Below are 21,841 nucleotides of genomic sequence, written 5' to 3' on the forward strand. Positions count from 1 at the left end.
CACAGGTGCATGGAACCAACTCTGCTCATTTAATGGGTAAGTGGATTAGGAGCATAATTTGACAGCAGCTCATGTGATCCATTAAATTGTTTCACTGCTGCTGGCAGTGGATAGCTTGGCATTTTACATCAAAGTACCATTGATAATGGGTGTACCTTACATCTGTGATTGATAGCAATCTCTCAGTATGAAGTTCCCTATAGTTAGGAATCATTTTTGTGATAGTTCTACATCTCAAAGCACAGCGTTTTTAGCTGCAACTCAGCCTAACCTTGAGGCAAAATCTCCCATGCATGCAGAAAAACAAGTTAGCTGAATGGAGCATTTGGATAGTGGGAAGAGGAACAGCAGTGCGTCTCAGGAGACAATCTTGCATTTGAAACATCAGTATAGTGCTGTCTATACATTTTTCCATTCTTATAATTATTTTCTTTCTTCAACTGACTGAATTATGCCATATTAATGTTTGATTACTTGTGTCCCACTACTTAAGTGTTCTTGAATTATTTACTGCAACAAATTGTTTCAAATTGAGATAGCACATAATATTTTTCAAAAGAGATTTGCATAGAGCTGCATATAAAACACTGTAAGAAAGATAATGGTATACAGCTATAATATCCGCAGTATACAGCCCTTAGACCATCGTGACCAGCATATACTTAGCAAAAGTAAAATATTGCAGATGTTGGGAATCTGAAATTAGAAGGAAAATGCTGGAAATACTCAGCAGGTCAGTCAGTGTCTCTGGAGGGAGAAATAGAGTTAACAGGGTGAATTTTACAGCACCCCGCTGGGTGTGTTTTTGGTGGGGAAGGGGGTACGTAAAATATGACTGGTGAATAGCCCACTGCCTTCCTGCCCACCCCGACCCGTTCCCCATAATATGGTGGGTGGGTAAGGTTCTCGCTAACCTGTCTGCCTTTAGGCCTAGTGAGGCCCTTAACCACCCAATTAAGGGGCAATTAAAGGCCTAATTCTGCCTGCGCTGCAATAATTTGGTTGGCGATGGAAGGCAGACTGCTTTCTGGTGAAAAGCGGGAAGGAAGGGGGATACCCTCCTTTGAGAGGTGCTCTGTGGACATCCCCCCCACCCCATCCCGTCAAGATGGTACCACACCTTTTGTGCCTCACCCCCTGGCTTCCAAAACCCAAGGCCCCCACCCACCTCCTACTCCTCTACAGAATGCCCAATCCATCCCTGCCCAAAAGTCCCGGACTCACCTGGGTCCGGAATCCATGCTATCGGCGTGGGCCTGCTTGCAGTCCAGCAGTGCCCAATACTTAGTTCTGGCGCTGCTGGGACTGCAGGAACTGCTGGTCAATCAGATGGGCTGACAGTTCTCGAGGATAGGATTTGCTTCCACTGAGGGATGGAAGTACCAGGCTGAGTTGGTTAAGGCTGCCTCCCCAGCATATTATCACTGTGGGGCAGCCTTTTTTAAAGTTAGACAGTTCGCGATCGACTTTTTTGGGGGTGGTGAGCAATACTCCCACCTGCCTCCCCACCCCACCCCATAAAATTCACCCCAGCATTTCAGATCGATGACCTTTCATTAGAACTGAGATGTGGAGCAATCTTCCCAGAGGATCCTTCGAATTGCACCCCCCCACTGCATTCGCCATCCTATTTGAGAACAGCATGGCCCAATGAGAGGGCTAGCAGCTCTGGAGCCTTGGCAACCCCATCGGGAGAGGTGGACACTGCTGGAGCAAGTCAGGGACAGCAAGAGTGTCTCAACCTCAAGGCACCTTGACTGGCTTGCAGACCAATCAATATATAACTGGATCTAGGCCAGCGGGTCAAGCGAGATAGAGGGGAAACTGTTCTGCAAGACTGGTCTCAGCCACGGTTGCAGTCTGTAATGAATGCTGCCTTCTCTTTGTGGCATGGAGTCTCTGGCTGCGAGGGACTCCCCTACACCTGCACAGGGAGACTGTCTCCAAGGAATTGGCAGCCTATGCATGTGCGGGGGCTGCTTCACTTGTGGCAAAATGCTATTGAGACTGCAAAATTATAATGAGTAATGCTAACTAGCTGCCTGGCTCTGTGGACCAATCCACTGGGAAAGCTCCCTGGTAGCATGAATGGGTATCAGGCAGCTGTCCCAGCCCGATTTTCCCCCAATTATTTTCCTGGCACCTGGAGGAGAATTTTCCCTTTGTGCGAGGGTGGGCGTGAACCTGACCGGCGCCCCCGATCGGGTCCGCACTGCCATTTCACTTGGGCCAACCAATTAAGGCCCACCCAGTGTGACACACGCCTGGAAACGCTGGGCTGTGCGAGTGGGGGGTAGGGTGGAATCCCTGAGTCGGGCTCTGTGTTCTTTTGTGCATGCGCGTGAAAGAGTGCAGAAATCTCCCTGAGGCACCCCAGGGAGATTAGTTTAAGTTTTAAAAAGCTGAATAAAGGAAAGAAAAAATTTTTAGACATGTCCCCTCATGTGATAGTGGGCAGAATTTTCTGCCTGTCGGGCAGGTGGGCCAGACCCAATCTCCGGTGGGCGGGGAGTTGATCCCCGCCGGAGAAGCAGGCTGCACCACCATTTTACGTGGGCGGGCCAATTAAGGCCCGCCCAGCGTGACGTCCAGCGGGAAGCACTATGTACTTCTTGTGCGGGGCGGGGGGTGGGGGGGATTCCCCAAAAGCGAGAGTGCGCTCTTTCGCGCATGCGCACATCTCCCTGAGGCTAAGTGCTGCCTCAGGGAGATCGCTGGCACTTTAAAAAATATTAAAAATAGAAAAAAAAAATTCCCTAACATGTCCCCCTCGTGTGAAAATGTCACATGAGATGGGATATGTTCATAATTTACATTATAACTTAATTAAAATGTTTATAACCCTGCATGAAACCCCATCCCACCTGTGGATGAGGTTTCATGTTTTCTCTATTTGCCGCCGGGGCTCCTGGCCGACCCACCAACCTTAAGGTTGGACGGGCAGGTCCTTTAATTGTTTAAATGATCCTGTCAATGGCCTCAATTGGCCATTGACAGGTCGGCGGGCCCGAAGCTGATTTTGCTGAGTCCCCGCCTTCCTGAAAATTTAAATGGGGCAGGGTGACATCAGGGGTTCCGCCCAACGTCATCCCGCATCATTTTACACGTCGGCGAGCGGGCCCCGCCCCCTGCTCGCCGACAGCAAAATTCTGTCACATGAGCTGGGACATATCAGTGAAATTTAAAAAAAATTTTATTCAATTTATAAACACTTCATGAAACATCATCCCGCCCATGGATGAGGTTTCATGAAAAATGCAAAGGCCGCCTGGGCTCTTCGCCTGCCCGCCAACCTTAAGGTTGGATGGGCAGCATTCTTAATGGCTTTAACTGATTTCTTAATGGCCTTTATTGGCTGTTGACATTTCTGCAGGTGCGTAGCCGACTCCGGCAAGCGCCTGCCGAACGAAATATCACGATGACATCGGGACGCACGCCCGACATCATCGCGCGTCATTTTACTTGTCAGCGAGCAGGCCCTGCCCCCGCTTGCCAACCCAAAAATTCTGCCCCTGAACTCCAAGGCTCTCATCATGGGGCTGGGAAAGTTCAGCCCATTAATTTTATTTCTCCCTCAATGAATGCTCACACACCTGCTGAGTATTTCCAGTGTTTTCTGTTTATATATACTTTAGCACTTTACGAATGCATTTTGCTGTCTGTTTACTGAAGTACTTTCTTTTTAATAATCACTTGAACAGTTCAAAACTCTATCAAGGGAAAAATAAGAATGAGAGTGCTGAAAATTTGAAATATAATAGAAAATGCTGGAAATGCTCAGTGAATAAGTCAGTGAAGACAGTATTTCCAACTCATGATTTTCTGTCCATTTAAATGAAGGTATAGTAAATTGAGGGCTATGTGTAAGAGGCACCCTGGTGAACACTTCTGGTGGGTGAGGTTCCAAATTAGGAGACAGCAATCAGAACATTTACAGTTCTGATGGAAAGTTTGAACAAGAAAGTTCACCTGTCTTTCTCTTTAAGGTAGTGACCAATGCATTTCATGTTTTAATTTCAAAATTTTGTTCACTCTGTAATTTACTGTTACAGTGTATTTTAGAACTACTACATAAACCAGACCTGCTATTTAGTAATTGCTACAATTCACTACTGAACAAGGCAGCAACAACTAAGATAATATGAGTAGAAATTGCTTTGGGTGATAATAGTGGATAAATGTTTAATGCTTTCAAATGATATTTCTCTGTCCATTAATTTTAAAGATGTTAACCCACTTAAAATCAACTGTTAAAGGAAAGTCATAGAAGCAAATAAAATGATTATCCTAATTATAATGTTTAATGTTTGATTTATTTGTGACATTTCATTATATTATGATATAATTTTATGGAAGTCTAGATTATGGCCAGATTGTATAAAGTTTTTGTTAAACTTTAGAACGGACTCTACTGCAAAAGCAGAATGTTTCCATTTTCTAAAGCAGCCACCTTTTCAGCCAGTTTGAACATGCTGGTTTGCTCCAACTTATGGGCTGTTGGCACTGTGAACTCCTACCAATTGAGAACCAGATTGAAGCCTTGCAAACTCCTTGCATGAAGCTACCAGAGAGAAGGGTCTCCGATTCTATCGCTCTGGACCGAATTCAGGAAACAGCAGAAACAGACTGAAACTAACTTTCTGCTTCAGCCAATTCTGCTCCCCCATTTTGAAGGTTTTTTTCCCCCTTTGCACATGTTATGCAGTTGGAGAATATCACCCCTGAACTTACAGGGATTTATGTTTTTTCCCCCCATTTTGATGAAGTCATAGTGACCACTAATATTAATATGAACTGTAAGGTGAGGAAGTATGGGGTGGAATCTTCTGGCCCTGCCAGAGGTGAGGAAGGAGGTGGGGGGCCTGAAAATGTGGTAAGTTGGTGTCAGGACCGATACCCAACACCTTCCTGCCTCCAACAGAAGTAAGTTCTGGGTGGAAGGCCCATGGTCAACCTTCCCAACCTGCCTCCACTTGAGACCCTTAAATGGCCAATTAACGACGACCTCTTTCCACCTCCACTGCAATTTTCTCAGCTCCTGCTGGGCCTGCCGAAATGCAGCTTGCACAACTGGTTAAAATGTGCGGGCTGCATGTCAGCTGGAGTAGTGGGTGGGGGGGTCCCTTGATCTGCACTAATCTGTGCATGATTGTGGGGATGGACATGGGGTAGGAGGGTGGCCATTCAGCCAGCCCCCCACCTCACTCTCCCTATGACCCCCACCTTGAGAAACACCAACCCTACCCCCCCCATTTACTCATCTTTCTCCTGGGTCCTGGGATTCCGGGGATGGGGAGGGGTTGCTGTTCTAACAGCAGCCACAGCCTCCTCCATGTCAATCACAAGAGCTGCTGACTTCCGATTTGTCGATGGTACCTGGCATGTAGGACTCCCACCTCCACGGGGGCTAGATTCTGGAGGAAGGCCCGCTAGTGTCCCCAGGTCTCCCTGATTGGCATAAGGTCTGGCGGGCTGCTGTTAGAACAGCAACCCCTCCCCAGCTCTCTAGCTGGCAGGCAAGACCCTCACTGCCACCAGAAGATACTGTCCACGGTGTGGGACTTGGGACTTCGAATTTTTTCTGAGGAGCAACCTTTTTTCTGGTCACCAATCCTAACTGGTGTGAGTAAGTTAAGAAATTCAGTGTTTGGATGGGAGGCTCACAATAAGAACCCAGACCATATCACTCCATAGATTTCTTGGTTATATCACAACCCTCTGAATTAAATAATAATTTCAAATGATTCATGTGTAATCATAATGTAATATCACATACATGGTATTCTGCCATGCATTTCAGTCAGGCTAGAGTTGCATTCCACCAAAGGAAGCAGTTGCCAAGTGAAACTGTAGTAGATTACATTTTTGAATTAAAGAAACACTCTCATCACTGTGGGTATGGTGCAAACTTAGAAATCAACCTTAGGGCCACATTCATAGGAGGCCGAAAGCACAATGAAACCCAGACCAGGCATTTGAGCAAAGGCAACAAGCTGCCTTGCAAGGAGGTCGGCAATGAGTCCATCGCCATGGAAATGACAATGGCAGTTTGTTATCATGTCCTCAATTGCCCTTGGAATGCCTGGACCCCACACTGCAGATTGGGCCCGTGCCTTACATTTGGTAATGCTCAAGTGTCCCTGTTGCATATTTTGGAGGATCTCCAGCTGAAGGGAGTCTGGAATGATCAGCTGCTTGTTGTATGCCAGTTGATCGTCGATAACAGCAAAGTGCTTCTGCTGTTAAACCAAGTCTTTATGGTACTACTGCTCTGCAGTGGCCACGTTTGTTGAAAGTAAAGGCAAATGTGGGCACATTCCTCATTTTGCATTTGTTCCGATGGATTTGCTGGAGTTTTCCTGTGGTAGCCGGCAGTTGTCTCCTTACCAATTGGGAGTACAATTCGAGCTCCACAATCAGGTTGACATCATGTTTCATTGGAAGATCCACTGTGGCCTTGAAAAATGTGTCCTCCATTGTTTGTTTCTTTTAATTGAACGTATACCGTCTCGTAGAGGTTTTGGAGAATTTGCATTTCTCATTCAGTGTCAGCCCTGCTTATTGCAAGTGTTCTAGGACCACTGTGAGTCTCTTGTCTTGTTCTTCCACTGTTGTGCCATGGACCCAAACATCATCCATGTGGCAGATGACACCCTCTAGGCCTTGCAAAATGGCCGACATCATGCGTTGAAAGATTTCCGGTGCAGTGGTGACTCCGAATGGTAAGTGGTTGAAGCAGAGTCTGCCAAAGCGGGTGATGAATATTGTCAGCAATCTGGACTTTTCGTCCAATGCAATTTGCCAAAAGGTACTGTTTGCACCAATCTTTGAAAACACTGCTTTTGGAGAATTTGGTCAGGTTGTTGTCCACCGAGGACATCGGGTGGACTCTCTTGCCATGGCTTTATTGAACTGTGTCAAGTCAACACAGATACAGATAGACCCATTCGGTTTTGGAACTGGGACCATCCAGAAACCATTTTTGTCATCTCGTCCAGCTATTGCTGCACTTGCTTCATGAGTGGATGGGCTAGTTTTCATGGTGTGAACAGGCACACGGGCTTAGCATCCTCCTTCAGTGTAATCCTGTTTATGGCCTTCCATCACCCCAATCCAGTAAACAGTTTAGGGTACTCAGTTTCATTTGCAACCAGGCCCTTGTGGTTGACCTTGTCAATTTTCTGTAGGGGGTTGAGATCAACACAGGCTTTTTTGCTTAAAAGGGAATATTCTTGGTTGTGGATGATGAACAGTGTCTCTTGTATTCTTGTCTTTGTGCTCAAGTGTCACCTGCAGAGTATCTTTCACCGGGAGTTTGATGCCACCTGCTCTATACAGTTGTGTTGTGGATGGCATCAGCCGCTGGGTCGCCAGCCATCATTCCTTGTCCAAGAAGACCCTACACCTGGCCCCTGTGTCCAATTTAAAGTTTGTAAGATGACCATTAACTGAAATGTCCGCGTTCCACAATGAAAATCCAAGATCTTTGACCTCACCCAAAAACATGGTTGTGTCTCCTCTTGGTGTGGTACTTCAACCTCGTGAATCATCTTAGGATCCTCTGTGCATCTGATTGTGTTAGCTTTGCGTGGCTTTTCGAAATGTCCTACACAGTTGCAATTAAAACACTAAGCTGAGACTGTCAGACATTGATCATGCCTGTGGGGGCACTTGGCTTCACAGTGCTGGCATGGTTGCCCACCTTCTAGTGATCAGTGGGGGTATTGCTCCCTTGGCCTGGAGTGTCCTTGTCTCTCTGCTATTTTACTGGCTGGACAGTGGGGGTTGCTCTGTACCATGGCTTGCTTTTGCTCCTTAAGATGGATCTGTGTTGTAAATGGATTTCGGATTGCCAGATGATTTGAATGGCCTTTTCAAGGGTCAGATCTTTCTTAGCTTGAAACACGTCTGAGAGTGCATTGTCTGTCACTCTGACAATTCTGCCCCTGATTAGCTCTGATTTCAGGTCACCATAGTCACTGCCTTCAGCCATTCTGTACAGCTCATTAATGAAAGGGTCAACAGGTTCTCCTGGCTGTTGGACACGGTTCTTAAAATTTACTCTTTCAAGGATCTTGTTACTACTCAGATTAAAGTATCTGTCAGATGATTTTAAAACTTCGTCAAATTTTCCTGAGGATTTGTTGATGCCTTGTGCAGCTATTATATCATCGGCTATTGGACCTATGAAATAAAGCAGTATTCTAACCTGTTCAGCTTATGACTTTTTGTCTAGACCTGGAGCAATCATGTTTCTCCAAAATCCTGAATTTTATGACCAGTCTGGGCTTTGGATGAGTCCAAACTGGTCTGGTAGTTAGATTTTTAACCCATGGTCATCTAAAACTAAAAGCTTGTACAGGTTTAAAGACTGTAAGAAAATCTAAGATGGCACTGCAGTACACTTCTTCTCAGAGGTTTCTCATGCTTCCCGGTTTTGGTAGGCTGCTGTATTAATGGCAGTCATGATTTCTTTATTTTAAACATTCAGCACTGATTCCCTGAATCGACCTTTGGGTCTTCCTCACATTATCTAAATCTTTTTGGGTTGTGTAACCATTGATTCCTAGCTTTTGCTGGGTTTTTTAGCTGCTGATTATTTGCCATTTATTTATTTATCGATCAGAGCGAGCTTGGCTGCCACGTGTTCAGGCGCCAACCCAGGGCTGTTCACAGTGCATTTTAAAATGGAAATTCTTCGCAAAGGTTGAGCGCCAACTTGCAGACACTTCCTCCTACCTCCCCCTGGACCATGACCCCACCACCGAACATCAAGCCATTGCTTCCAGGACTGTCACTGACCTCATTTCCTCTGGAGATCTTCCCTCCACAGCTTCCAACCTCAGTCTCCTAACCTCGGCCAGCCCACTTCTACCTCCTACCCAAAATCCACAAACAGGACTGGCCCGGTAGACTGACAGTGTCAGCCTGTTCCTGCCCCACGGAGCTCATTTCTTTCTATCTTGACTCCGTTCTCTCTCCCCTTGTCCGGTCTCTTCCCACCTACATTCGCGATTTCTCTGATGCCCTACATCATATCAACAATTTCCAGTTCCCTGGCCCAAACTGCCTCCTCTTCACCATGGACACCCAATCTGTCTACACCTCCATCCCCCACCGGGATGGTCTGAGGGCTCTCCGCTTCTTCCTTGAGCAGAGGCCCGAACAATCCCCATCCACCACTACTCTCCTCTGTCTGGCTGAACTTGTTCTCTCACTGAACAATTTCTCTTTAAACTTGTCTCACTTCCTCCAAATAAAAGGTATGGCTATGGGTACCCGCATGGGCCCCAGTTATGCCTGTCTCTTTATGGGGTATGTCAAACATTCCTTGTTCCAGTCCTACTCAGGCCCCCTCCTACAACTCTTTCTCTGGTAGATCAATGACTGTTTTGGTGCCGCTTCATGTTCTGGTCTGGACCTGGAAAAATTTATCAATTTTGCTTCCAATTTCCACACATCCATCACTTTCACATGGTCCATCTCCAACCCTTCCCTTCCCTTCCTTGACCTCTCTGTTTCAATTTCTGGTGATAGACTGTCCACCAATATTCATTGCAAACCCACTGACTCCCACAGCTATCTCGACTACAGCTCCTCACACCCTGCTTCCCGTAAGGACTCCATCCCATTCTCTCAGTTCCTTCGCCTCTGTCGCATCTGTTCCCATGATGCCACTTTCCAAAATAGTGGTTCCTTCTTCCTTAACTGAGGTTTCCCAACCACGGTGGTTGACAGGCCCTCAACTGTGTCCGACCCATCTCCCGCGCCTCTGCCCTCATACCTTCCTCTCCCTCCCAGAAACATCCCTTGTCCTCACTTTTCACCCCACCAGCCTCCGCATTCAAAGGATCATCCTCTGCCATTTCCACCAACTCCAGCATGATGTCACCACCAAACACATCTTCCTTTCACCACCCCCCACTTTGTCGGAATTCCGTAGGGACTTGTGACACCCTGGTCCACTCCTCCATCACCCCCAACACCTCAACCCCCTCCCACTGCACCTTCCCATGCAATCGCAGAAGGTGCAACACCTGCCCCTTTACTTCCACCTCCTCACTGTCCAAGGGCCCAAACACTCCTTTCAAGTGAATAAGCATTTCACTTGCACTTCCCTCAATTTAGTCTACTGCATTCGCTGCTCCCAATGCAGTTTCCTCTACATTGGAGAGACCAAACGCAGGCTGGGTGACCGCTTTGCAGAACACCATCGGTCTGTCCGCAAGCATGACCCAGACCTCCCTGTCGCTTGCCATTTCAACACTCCATCCTGCTCACATGCCCACATGTCCATCCTTGGCCTGCTGCAATGTTCCAGTGAAGCTCAACGCAAACTGGAGGAACAGCACCTCATCTTCCGATTAGGCACTTTACAGCCTTCTGGATTTAACACTGAGTTCAACAACTTCAGATCATGAACTCTCTCCTCCACCTTTTTGATCCCCTCAGCCCCCACTTTTTCCTATATTCATTTTCATTTTTAAATTTTTATTTATTATTTAATTTGTGTTCCTGCTTACTTTCATTCTTATTTTTAAAATTTATTTCCATTTTTATTCATTCTTTTATCCCTAGCTTTTAGCCTTTTCGATCTTTTTTCCCACCACCGAGTAATGCTCCCTGAAGACCCTTTGTGGGTATGAACTTCTATGAAGAGCCCTCCTTCTCCCCCTCCTCACAGAGCTTTCCCTCTCTGCCTCCTCCTTCCCATGTCCTGCTCATATTGCAGAGCAAATGCTACTGCAACAATAGGAGCTATGCAAGACACATGTCTTTCCCCCACTTCCTGTTGACAGCAAAAACCTCAAATTCTGCTCTGCCAACTCATCAGCTTGCACAAACTTTGCCTCGGCAAAATTAAGTCCAAAGTACCCCAGCTGTAATTAGTTGAGTCACTATTTCAATATGCCCAGAACAGCACTAATTTTGCTTTGTAACACTTTTACTTCATGAGTGATTAATAAAGACACCACCCGCACTTGTGATGACCATATTTGGTATCCTGGTATTGCATCAGCTCTTTTGGGTCACTTTTATCATGATAGTGTCTATTTAAGGTCTTTGGGTACAGGAGGTGGACACAGCTGCAAGCACCACTCTACTAATGCCAGGAGTCATGCAGGAAGTAGCCAGGGCACACCAAGCTCATGGAAATCTCTGGCAGGCCTCCATGCGCTCCAAGTGTCCCGCATGTAAGAACAGCAGAAACTAGCCTAACACCTCCCAAATTGATGTGTAAATGAGGTGACCGTTTCAAGGCAGGTTGTCCTCACCCTGCAAATTCTACCATCAGGTGGCAGACATCAGAAAATCTTGCCTACAATTTGGAATTTACATTCTGTCAAGATACGAAGGAATTTGAAACAATTATTGAGTTAATTCTGCTTTGTGTACAAAATTTTGAAAAAAGGGTAACAATTATTGAAAGGGCATCTTTCTTTCCTACTGATAAACTGCCAGTGTAAATTGCCCGGTTTAATGAAATAATCTTTAACTATTCATGCAGAACAAAATACACATGTAGGTGTTCAATGTCCTTTGTACATCAATAAGCCACTTAAAAGTGAACTCAGTGTTGAATGCCCTTTAGTATTTGATTAGATTTCATATCTTTTATTTCAGACTATCATCATGTCCAACTATTTACTCAAGCACATAAGAGACATGCTTTTATCTTGCTAATATTTCTTGCATGTCACTTTTCTAAGTTTGTAAATCACAAAAGAATTTTCAATTTACAGAATTACTGTATATTTCCGCTGTTTTGAATACTTGTGCTTTTTTTTAATGGATCAGATTGAAGAACAGAATGTATGCAATTCTGCTGCTAACAACTTTGCCCAATAAGAATCATCAGCATAAAGGAAAAGCAACCAATTAAGAAGCATCTGTTCACAGTTCACAAATCTGTAAGAAAGCAATTAACAGGAAAGACTAATGAACATTTCTGTAATCCTGCTGTGAAGCCTCTAAATCTTGTGCATGATGGTTTCAACAGATTTAGAAAATGTTAATTCATCTGCAAGTCTCTTTCGTGCTGGAAAAGGAAGTATTGCATATAAAAATGGTTATATTCTTGCAGTTTGAAATTATATTCTATAATTATACTCCATTTTTCAATCACACAACTCTCAATAGACTCAATATGGCATATATTGTAGCTGCTTAATAATTCTAAATCTACAGCCATAAGTGTCACTTGCTTGCCACTAATTGATTGACAGCATTGTGACCTATGTATTGATACAGTAGATTATCAACAGTATAGTAGTGTTTAACAGTAACAAAACATTAACAATTTATAATTGTCTAGCGTCTTTAATGTAGTAAAGTGCCCCATGGTGTTTCACAGAGTAAAAATTGGCATCAGTCACTAATGGAAGATTTAAAATGGTGATCAAATGGATGTTTAAAAAGAAGTTTTAAGAGGAGTTTTGAAAGCAAAGAAATGAGTGCAAGGGAGGATTTCGAGCGAATAAGGCTGAGATAGCTGCAGGCTCTGCCACTGATAGTGATTGAGTGGATGCTAGGATGCACAGGAGGCCAGAGTTGGAGAACTGAGGGGTGCATACTGGGGCAAGGCTGGAGAAATGATGGAGATAAGATGGGACAAAGCTAGAGGGGAATTTGTGGATGAAGATAATGGTTTGGAACTCAATATTTTGTGGGCTAGGTAGTTGCTGATGGCAAGAGTGTTGGGTGAGCTGTTCCTCCAATAGAAATGTCCATTGGGAGGAGAATTCTTCTGATCTATATCCATTTGCAAGGCTTCTCTGTGGTTACTGCCAAAATGGCAGAAAAGCAAAGGAAATTCTTCTCCTTGTTGTCGAACAGAATGCAATTGGCAGAGCCTTGGATAAGTAGGAGTTTACGTAGGTTGGTGATTGTGAGGCCAGTGAGATGGATATCTTTCTAGAGGCAATGAGGAATAAGGGCTTCAACTGCATGTGGGTGAACTAGAAGTGGAGGTGCATAATGTTGCACAAATGGAATTAAGCATTTATGGATAGGGCATTGGGTTAGAAATTCAGCTAGAACACAACCCTGGGAATACAAACCAACTGGTTCAGCCTGAGCCAGGAAAGGGGATGGAATCAGGGGCAATAGCATGAGTGCAGTTTGTCATTGCGAGCCAAATGGGATAACTAAAATCTTTCTGATATTCAGTTGAAGGCTGTACTGGCTTATCCACAATTTAATGTTGTCCACAAGAAATTAGATCACACAGGATGATTATGGAGTCCAGAGTGGTGGTAGAACAATAGAGCTGAGTATCATCAGTACGTATGTGTAAAGTTATCCTGTGCTTAAGGAGGAATCTTGCGATACTTCAGAGATGTCTGTGCACAAATATGAAGAGCACTATTTTTGGAAATGCATTGGTTACCTTGGAACTGATATGGGTAGAATTGAAGACAAACATCAGCAATCTATCCCCTTCTAGGCAGCCTTCTCAGGCTGGACCAGGCAGTTTTCAACCTCTGTGATCTGTTTGACCATGAACTAAGTGAACTACAGAAGTGAGGTGCCAGAAGAAGAGAAAATATGAAATTGTATTGGAGGGGTCAAGGAGGGTAAATTGTTATTACTGGGTGAGGAGGAATGAGCTGGCTCCCCTAACTTCCAACCTCTTCGCTTGGTCACAACAAAGGGGGAGGTGGTGGTGTAATTGACACTGGGCTGGTAATTCAGAGTCCTAGGATGATGGTCCAGGGACCTGGGTTTGAATCCCATCACGGCAGATTTTAGTATTTGAATTCAATACAAATCTGGAATTAAAAATTTAATGATGACCATGAAATGCTTGTCAATTGTCATAAAAACCTATCTGGTTCACCAATGTCCTTTATGGAAGGAAATCTGCTGTCCTCACCTGGTCTGGCCTACATGTGACTCCAGATCAGCAGTAATGTGGTTGACTCTTAAATTTCCTTTGAAATGGCCTACCAAGCCACTCAGATGTATCCAACCATTAAAAAGTTAATAAAAAGGAATGAAACCGGACGGACCACCCGGCATGGACTTAGGCACCAGAAACAACAATGGCAAAGTCCTCCTCACTAACATCTGTGCCAAAATTGGGAGAGATGTCTCAGACTAGCCAAGCAACAGTGTCTCATAATCATCCTCACGGAATCATATCTTACAAATCATGTCCCAGACACCATCATCACCATCCCTGGGTATGTGCTGTCCCACCAACAGGACAGACCCAGCAGAGATGGTGGCACAATGGTGTACAACCAGGAGGGAGTTGCCCTGAGAGATCTCAACATTGGCCCTAGTTCCCATGAAGTCTCATGGCAGCAGGTCATACATGGGCAAGGAAATCTCCTGCTGATTACTATGTACTGTACACCCCTCAGCTGATGAATCGGTACTGTTGAACGCCACTTGGAGGAAACATTGAGGGTGGCAAGGGTGTAGAGTGTACTCTGGGTAGGGAACTTCAGTATCCATCATCAAGAGTGGCTTGGTGGCACCACCACAGACCAAGCTGACCAAGTCCTAAAGGACATAGCTGCTAGACTTGGTCTGCGGCAGGTGGTGAGGGAAAAACATACTTGACCTCTGTCACCAACCTGCCTGCCGCAGATGCATCTGTCCATGGCAGTATTGGTAGGAGTGACCACCGCACATTGAGAATGCCCTCCATCATGTTGTGTGGCACGACCACCACGCCAAATGGGATAGATTTCGAACAGATCTTGTAACTCAAAACTGGGCATCCATGAAGTCCTGTGGGTCAACAGCAGCAGCAGATTGTACTCGGCCACAATCTGTAACCTCATGGCCTGGCATATCTCCCACTGTACCATTGCCATCATGCCAGGGGATCAACCCTGGTTCAATGAACGGCTCAGGAGGGCGTGCCAGGAGGAGTACTAGGCATGCCTAAAAATGAGGTGTCAACCTAGTGAAGCTACAACACAGGACTACTTGCATGCCAAACAGCATAAGCAGCGAGTGAAAGACAGAGCTAAGCGATTCCACAACCAACGGATCTGATCTAAGTTCTGCAATCCTGCCACATCCAGTTGTGAATAATGGTGGACAATTAAACAACTTACTGGAGGAGGAGGCTTCACAAATATCCCCATCCTCAATGATGGAGGAGCCCAGCACATCGGTGTAAAAGATAAGGCTGAAGCATTGGCAACAACCTTCAGCTAGAAGTGCCAAGTGGATGATCCATCTCGGCCTCCTCTGGAGGTCTCCAGCATCACAAATGCCAGTCTTCAGCCAATTTGATTCACTCCACATGATATAAAGACATAACAAAAGGCAATGGATACTGCAAAGACAATGGGCCCTGACAATATTCCGACAATGGTGCTGAAGACTTGTGCTCCAGAATTTGCCACGCCCCTAGCCAAGCTGTTCCAGTACAGCTACAGCACTGGCATCTACCCGGCTATGTGGAAAATCATCCAGGCATGTCCTGTCGACAAAAAGCAGGACAATTCCAACCTGAACAATAACTGCCTCATCAGTTTACTCTATCATCAGTAAAGTAATGGAAGGGGTTGTCAACAGTGCTATCAAGCTCCACTTGCTTTGCAATAACCTGCTCACTGACGCTCAGTTTGGATTCCGCCAGGGTCACTCAGCTCCTGATCTCATTACAGCCTTGGTTCAATCATGGACAAAAGAGCTGAACTCCCGAGGTAAGGTGAGAGTGACTACCCTTGACATCAAGGCAGCATTTGTCCTAACAAAACTGGGGTCAATGGGAATCTGGGGGAAAACTTTCCATTGGTTGGAGCCATACCTAGCACAAAGGAAGATGCTTGTGGTTGTTGAAGGTCAATCATCTCAGCTCCAGGGCATCACTGCAGGAGTTCCTTAGGGTAGTCTCCTCAGTCCAATCATCTTCAGCTGCTTCATCAATGACCCTTCTTCCATCATAAGGTCAGAAGTAGGGATGTTCGCTGATGATTGCACAATATTCAGCACCATTCATGACTTCTCACGTACTGAAGCAGTCCATGTCCAAATGCAGCAAGACTTGGACAATATCTAGGCTTGGGCTGACAAGTAGCAAGTAACATTCACTCCACACAAGTGCCAGGCAATGAACATCTCCAACAAGAGAGAATCTAACCATCACCCCTTGACATTCAATGGCATTACCATCGCTGAATCCCCCACTATCAACATCCTGGGGGTTACCATTGACCAGAAATTGAACTGGACAAGCCATATAAATACTGTGGCTACAAGAACAGTATAGAGACTAGGAATCCTGTGGCAAGTAACTCACCTCCTGACTCCCCAAAGCTTGCCCACCATCTACAAGGCACAAGTCAGGAGTGTGATGGAATACTCTCCACTTGACTGAATGAGTGCAGCTCCAACAACACTTAATAAGCTTGACACCATAAAGAACAGTCTGTTTTGCAGCAATGATGACCCTGTCCATTTGGTAATTTTGGAAAACACTTCCCTTAGTAATGTGTATTTAAAGGAAAATGGTGTTTAATTTAGTTAAGAATTTTTCCACTAAAGGAAGAAAATCCTTGGAATCTTGAATAAAACATTTAAGTCTCAGTTGTAGAACAAAACTTAGTTATCATATGTCATGAAGATATTAATGTATATAATGTTGGAATTTTTATTTAAATAGAGGGTTAGTCTGTGTGTGTGTCTTAATTGGATTAAAGACAACTAGCCTGGGTGCATTGATGTATACTCATTTTGAGATGGAAGAGAGGTAGTGCACATTTGCATTTTGTTGAACACAGCATTCAAGAAGGGGAGTGAAATCTGGCACCTAGCTAGCAGAGACCAAGCAATGTTTATATTACTAATACAACTTGTACTATGAAAGGGGTTTTATTGTTTGAAGAGGTGGAGTTCAAAGGGGCTGGTGATACAATCAATGAAATGTGCTAGGTATAACAGAAAGCAGTTTCATGTGTGCAGGGCAGAGGCAATGTAAGGTCAAAGCCTACCACTGTCTGCAAAGGAACCAAAGTGAAAGGAACCTCATTTTAAATTTGTAAAGTGAAAATGCTTTGCCTGGCGTCTGCTTAAAGTCTATGGGTTGTTGTTGCCTTAATGGAGATTAGTTAAGTTATGATAGTAGTAATTTGTAGCCATGGGTATATATTTAACTTGTGTAAATTAATAAATGTCTCATGTAATTTGATATAAAAATGTCTCGAGAACTAGTGGTCTGATTCCTGAATTTAGAGTTGCATCTCAAACATAACACTTAAAATTATAGGTTATGACAGTTGTTTAAAGTTCCCGTCTGGGATTTTTAAATAACTCAGCTGCTGGGTCATAACATTATATCAATTATTCCAATAAATAGATAATGATGACAAATAAAGAATGTGAAAATCTATGGACCTTGAATTCTATCTGCCAGAAGTCTCTACAGCTGACTGATTGACCTACCAGCCTTTAGGAGGACATATCCAATTTTGCATTCTAACAGAGGGCACCTGTACCCCAACAGGCTCACCTTGAGTGTTTGCACCTGTCACAGAGACCACAATATGGAGTGTACTGCTTTTGGTCCGGCTTTGTCAATACCACATCACCAACCGCACCCCCCATCCCCACCACCACTACTACCCCCCGAATAAAGGGAATATGTAAAGCGAGCCGCTTTGCAATTTAAAACTAAATCCATCACTCCTATAAATTAGATGAAGTAATTGGAATGGAAAGAGGCTTATGTGGAAAATAAACAGTGGCATAAGGCCGAATGGCAGGATTATTTCCTGTAAATTAGGCAAAATTTTCCCGCCATTTTACGTGGACAGGCCAATTAAGAACCACCAAGTGTGACATTCGCCAGGAAGTGCTATGCGCTCCCTGTGCAGGCTGCAGGGGGTGGGGAGGGGGAGGGATTCCCTCAGTCGAGAGTGCGCTCTTTCGTGCATGCGCGTGAAAGAGCGCACAGATCTCCCTGAGGCAAAGTGCTGCCTCAGGGAGATCGGCTAATTTTCAACTTATAATGAAGTTTAAAAATTTTCCCTGCCATGTCCCCTCATGTGACACTGTCACATGAGTTGGGCCATGCCCATAACCTTTATTTAAGCCTTTCATTAAAATTTAAATACCCTCATGAAACCTCATCCCACCAGTGGATGAGGTTTCATGTTTTTTTCACAAGCCCGCCTGGGCTCCTGGCCTGCCCGCCAACTTTAAAGTTGGACGGGCAGGTCCATCAATGAGCGGAATTCGTTTTCTAATGGCCTTAATAGGCTGTTGACAGTTCGGCGGGCGTGCTTCTGACTCAGCTGCGCCCCCGCCGACCTGAAAACGGAAATGACGCGGGGTGACGTCAGGTGTTCCACCCGATGTCACCCCCCATCATTTTACGCGTCGGTGAGCGGGCCCCGCATCCGCTCACTGACCGGAAGATCCTGCCCTATATGTATTTCTAAGTATTGTATCTATTTCTGGGGTTCAGTCCATGAACCTAGCATTGACCACCAGCTGTGATCCTATAGACATTTTTAAGTGTTTAAAAATATATTTAATTTAATATTGGTGCAAAATGTATACTGGAGTGAGTTAATTGCAACTTGTAAAAATTGGAATAAAACATAACTTATTGTAGTAATTGAAAGATGAATAAACTTCTTTCTATTCTGGAATTATGTCTAAATATGTTTTTTGTTCAAAATTATAGAGAGAAAGAAAGAACTTCCATTTATATAATGCCATTTATAATGACATTCAAAGCCAAAGACATGCTTTTGAAGTGTGGTCACTGTTGCAATGTAGGAAATGCAGCAGCAAATTTAAGTATAGCAAATTTCCACAAACAGCAATGAGGTAATGACCAGATAATCTGTTTTAGTGATGTTGGTTGACTGATAAGAACACTGCAATAACTTCTGTTTTATCAAAATAGGGCCATGGGATCTTTTGCGTTCACCTGAAAGAGCAGACAGCATATTGGTTTAACATCTCGGCTGAGGGACAGCACCTATCATAGTGCCACACTCTCAATACTGCACTGGAATGTCAAGCTAGATTTTTATGATCAGGTCCCTGGAGTGGCATTTGAACCCACAATCTTCTGACTTATAGAGAGGAGATTGCCAAACACTGAGCTACAGCTTATAATTACTCACCTAGGTGCAGTTGTCTTACTGGAAATAGAATTGACTGAATGAAATGAATAGAGACTGAACCATCTGCACCAATTGAGAACCTCCTAATTGCAACGGACGGGTCAGCACTTACAAACTTAACTTTGTACATGATTGTCCTATTGTACAGAAGGCTATGGAAAGCGCTTCTAATCTTGCAAAGAACCAACCATGTATGAGAGATGGGGAGGTGGTAGTGTAGTGGTATTGTTGCTGGACTAATAATCCAAAGAGCCAGGGTAACTCTGAGAGCCCAGGTTCAGATCCCACCACAGCAGATGGTGGAATTTGAATTTAATAAAAATCTGGAATTAAAAGTCTAATAATGACTGTGAAACCATTGCTGTAAAAAACCCATCTGGTTCACTAATGTTCCTTAGGGAAAGAAATCTGCTGGCCTACATGTGACTCCAGACCCACAGCAATGTGGTTGACTCTCTGAACAAGGGTAATTAAGGATGGGCAATAAATGTTGTCCTAGCCAGCAATGTCCACATCCAATGAATAAAAAAAACCCTCACTTTTTTTGTAAATTATTTTTCATCCTTTGGAGTTATAGAATGGATTTTGTAATTCTGTGCTTCCGCAGGCAAAACTCCTTACTGGGAAAACAAGTTTGGAAAACTACCTTTTATGTCACCAACATATGCTGACTTTAATCACAGGGCAGAAACTATAACACAAGAGTTACTTAATTGCATCTAAAACCAGCTCTATGTAAAAGGGAGTCAATAGGTTTTGTACTGTGGATTTGAGACAAAGGTTTATTAATTGTTTAACATTTATTGCTGGTCACACATAGCAGTTATTCATATACTATTGAATCACTTAATTTAAATGAGGATCACAGTTACTAGTATATTGCTATCCACAGGTCTGCATGCAAGTTAATCATTCAATTTTCCCTTGACCCTCTTTGAGAGAACCTCAACAGTTATTAATAAAGAATAGTTGTGCGAAACACATCGTAGTATGAGTAGCAATAAAAACAGAAAAGTTCATTAGTACATTCTGAGTGGTGATCACCTGCCTATTCACATTTACCTTGTCATTAAAAAGCCATGCAGAAGAAAGATACAGCCAGAGACTTGTTCAAAAAGTCTCAATGCAATAACTGCCAGTGCTAAATTTCTTGCTGACCTGAAACTAAATCAGCTATAAATTTCTCTGTATGACGATGGTGCCTATCTTACTGCATATAAAACAGTTGTGTGTTTGGAAAATGCAATTAAAGTAAGGCTAATAATAATGAGAGGAAAGACAATTACAAACTAAAATCAGACATCAGTACTTAAAGATTGAGATTAAGAGTGTACAACAGAAGACACATGGTTTGTCTGGGTGGCCTGGGACTTCTGACATATTGGGATGAGAAAGTAGAAGGATGAAATGGACAGAATAATACACAGGGGCAAGTAAAGCATGAGAAGGTGTAGACCTTAGTAGAGATGTGCATTATGCAGATATAAGTGACAACTCTTGACCATTCAATGCAGTGGTAGAAACTTGTGATGGAGGTTTTCCAATAAAACTAAAACAGTTGTGCCAACACCAATGTCTGCAGCAGAGATTTAATCGCTTAATCTTATCCCATACATGAATCAACTTAGCTGCAAACCTCTTCCTGCCAAAGTAGCAGACACAGTTTAAAATGTGGATAATGAGAAAACAAGCAACATCAAATGATTTACAGTAACATTTGTTGGCTTTTGGGACCTGACATCAGGCAGATTTTATGTTAAACTGATAAATAAAATGCAATAAACCTCTTCCTTACCTTTGCAACTGAGTTCAGGTAATAACAGATGTAAGCAGCGCCGAATCCTAAAACAAGAGACAAACCTACCCCTGAACCTGACAGATTGATTTTGACCTGATTTTCTAAATACACTGTCAGATCTCTGGTCAATGTGTTCACATTCCATATCAAATCAATCATGCTGTGCTACTGGTAAAAAATAAGGACTGGTTACCAGCACTTTGCACCAGAAACAGAAAAGCTGTAATGCCAGATTCTTGCGTCCTTCAGCCCAACCCTCATACACTAGCACAATCCTCTTCAGCTTCTATTTATAGGTTTAAGGCTTTACTCAGGCATTTAAATGCCACCTACTGGATAGATAGCATCACACTAACTACACTTTTTTTCCTCACTTTTCCAAAGTACACTTAAAGGGGCTATTTTATTCCCAGTTTGAAGACAGTTTTACTACTAAAGAGTGATTGAAACAAGAGATAAGTTTTTTTCTTTCAGAAAATTTGCTAAACTACATCATACAACATACAGTAAATAAATGTATTATTTTTCGAACAAGGCAGCTTTGTACATTACCCTATATAGCCAGCTACTCTGAAAACTATTAAAAAGCCTTGAGGGGATCTGTCTTTCAATTTCCCTCATGCTTAAGTGCAGAGATAATGTTATAGTTTAGACTGAGAACTTACCTTGAAGACACCATAGAGACACGACCCAGCACAAGCAACACATCATTCTCACGCTCATATGTAACCTCGGCGAATCTCTTCGGCATGTCATTTATGGGAAGGCCATCAGATGCTGCATTGACTTGAAAACGCAAATCACGCCACACACATTGCCATCCAATAAAGTTGGACCTCTAACACACCGGCACATTGTTGCCTACACAAGTCCCTCAGAAGCCTCAACACAGGAGTTCTCCTTTCGGGCTGCAGAAGGTCTTCTTGCGCCTTCCTTTGTG

General features: G+C 43.9%; 1 protein-coding gene across 4 annotated transcripts in view; it reads right to left on the bottom strand.

Annotated features, from left to right (window-relative positions):
- abhd3 (abhydrolase domain containing 3, phospholipase) overlaps nucleotides 1-21,172 on the bottom strand; it is a 94,607-nt gene extending 73,435 nt beyond the window's left edge. For all 4 annotated transcript variants that reach the window (XM_078540625.1, XM_078540626.1, XM_078540623.1 and 1 more), the window contains exon 1: nucleotides 20,899-21,172. In XM_078540625.1, the coding sequence (XP_078396751.1) occupies nucleotides 20,899-21,060 (162 nt within the window). In that variant the 5' untranslated portion in view covers nucleotides 21,061-21,172. The remainder of the gene's footprint in view (nucleotides 1-20,898) is intronic.
- Nucleotides 21,173-21,841: the final 669 nt, after the last annotated feature.

The sequence above is a fragment of the Cetorhinus maximus genome, chromosome 4 (assembly GCF_964194155.1).
Source record: "Cetorhinus maximus chromosome 4, sCetMax3.hap1.1, whole genome shotgun sequence".
In the NCBI taxonomy this organism is placed as follows: domain Eukaryota; kingdom Metazoa; phylum Chordata; class Chondrichthyes; order Lamniformes; family Cetorhinidae; genus Cetorhinus; species Cetorhinus maximus.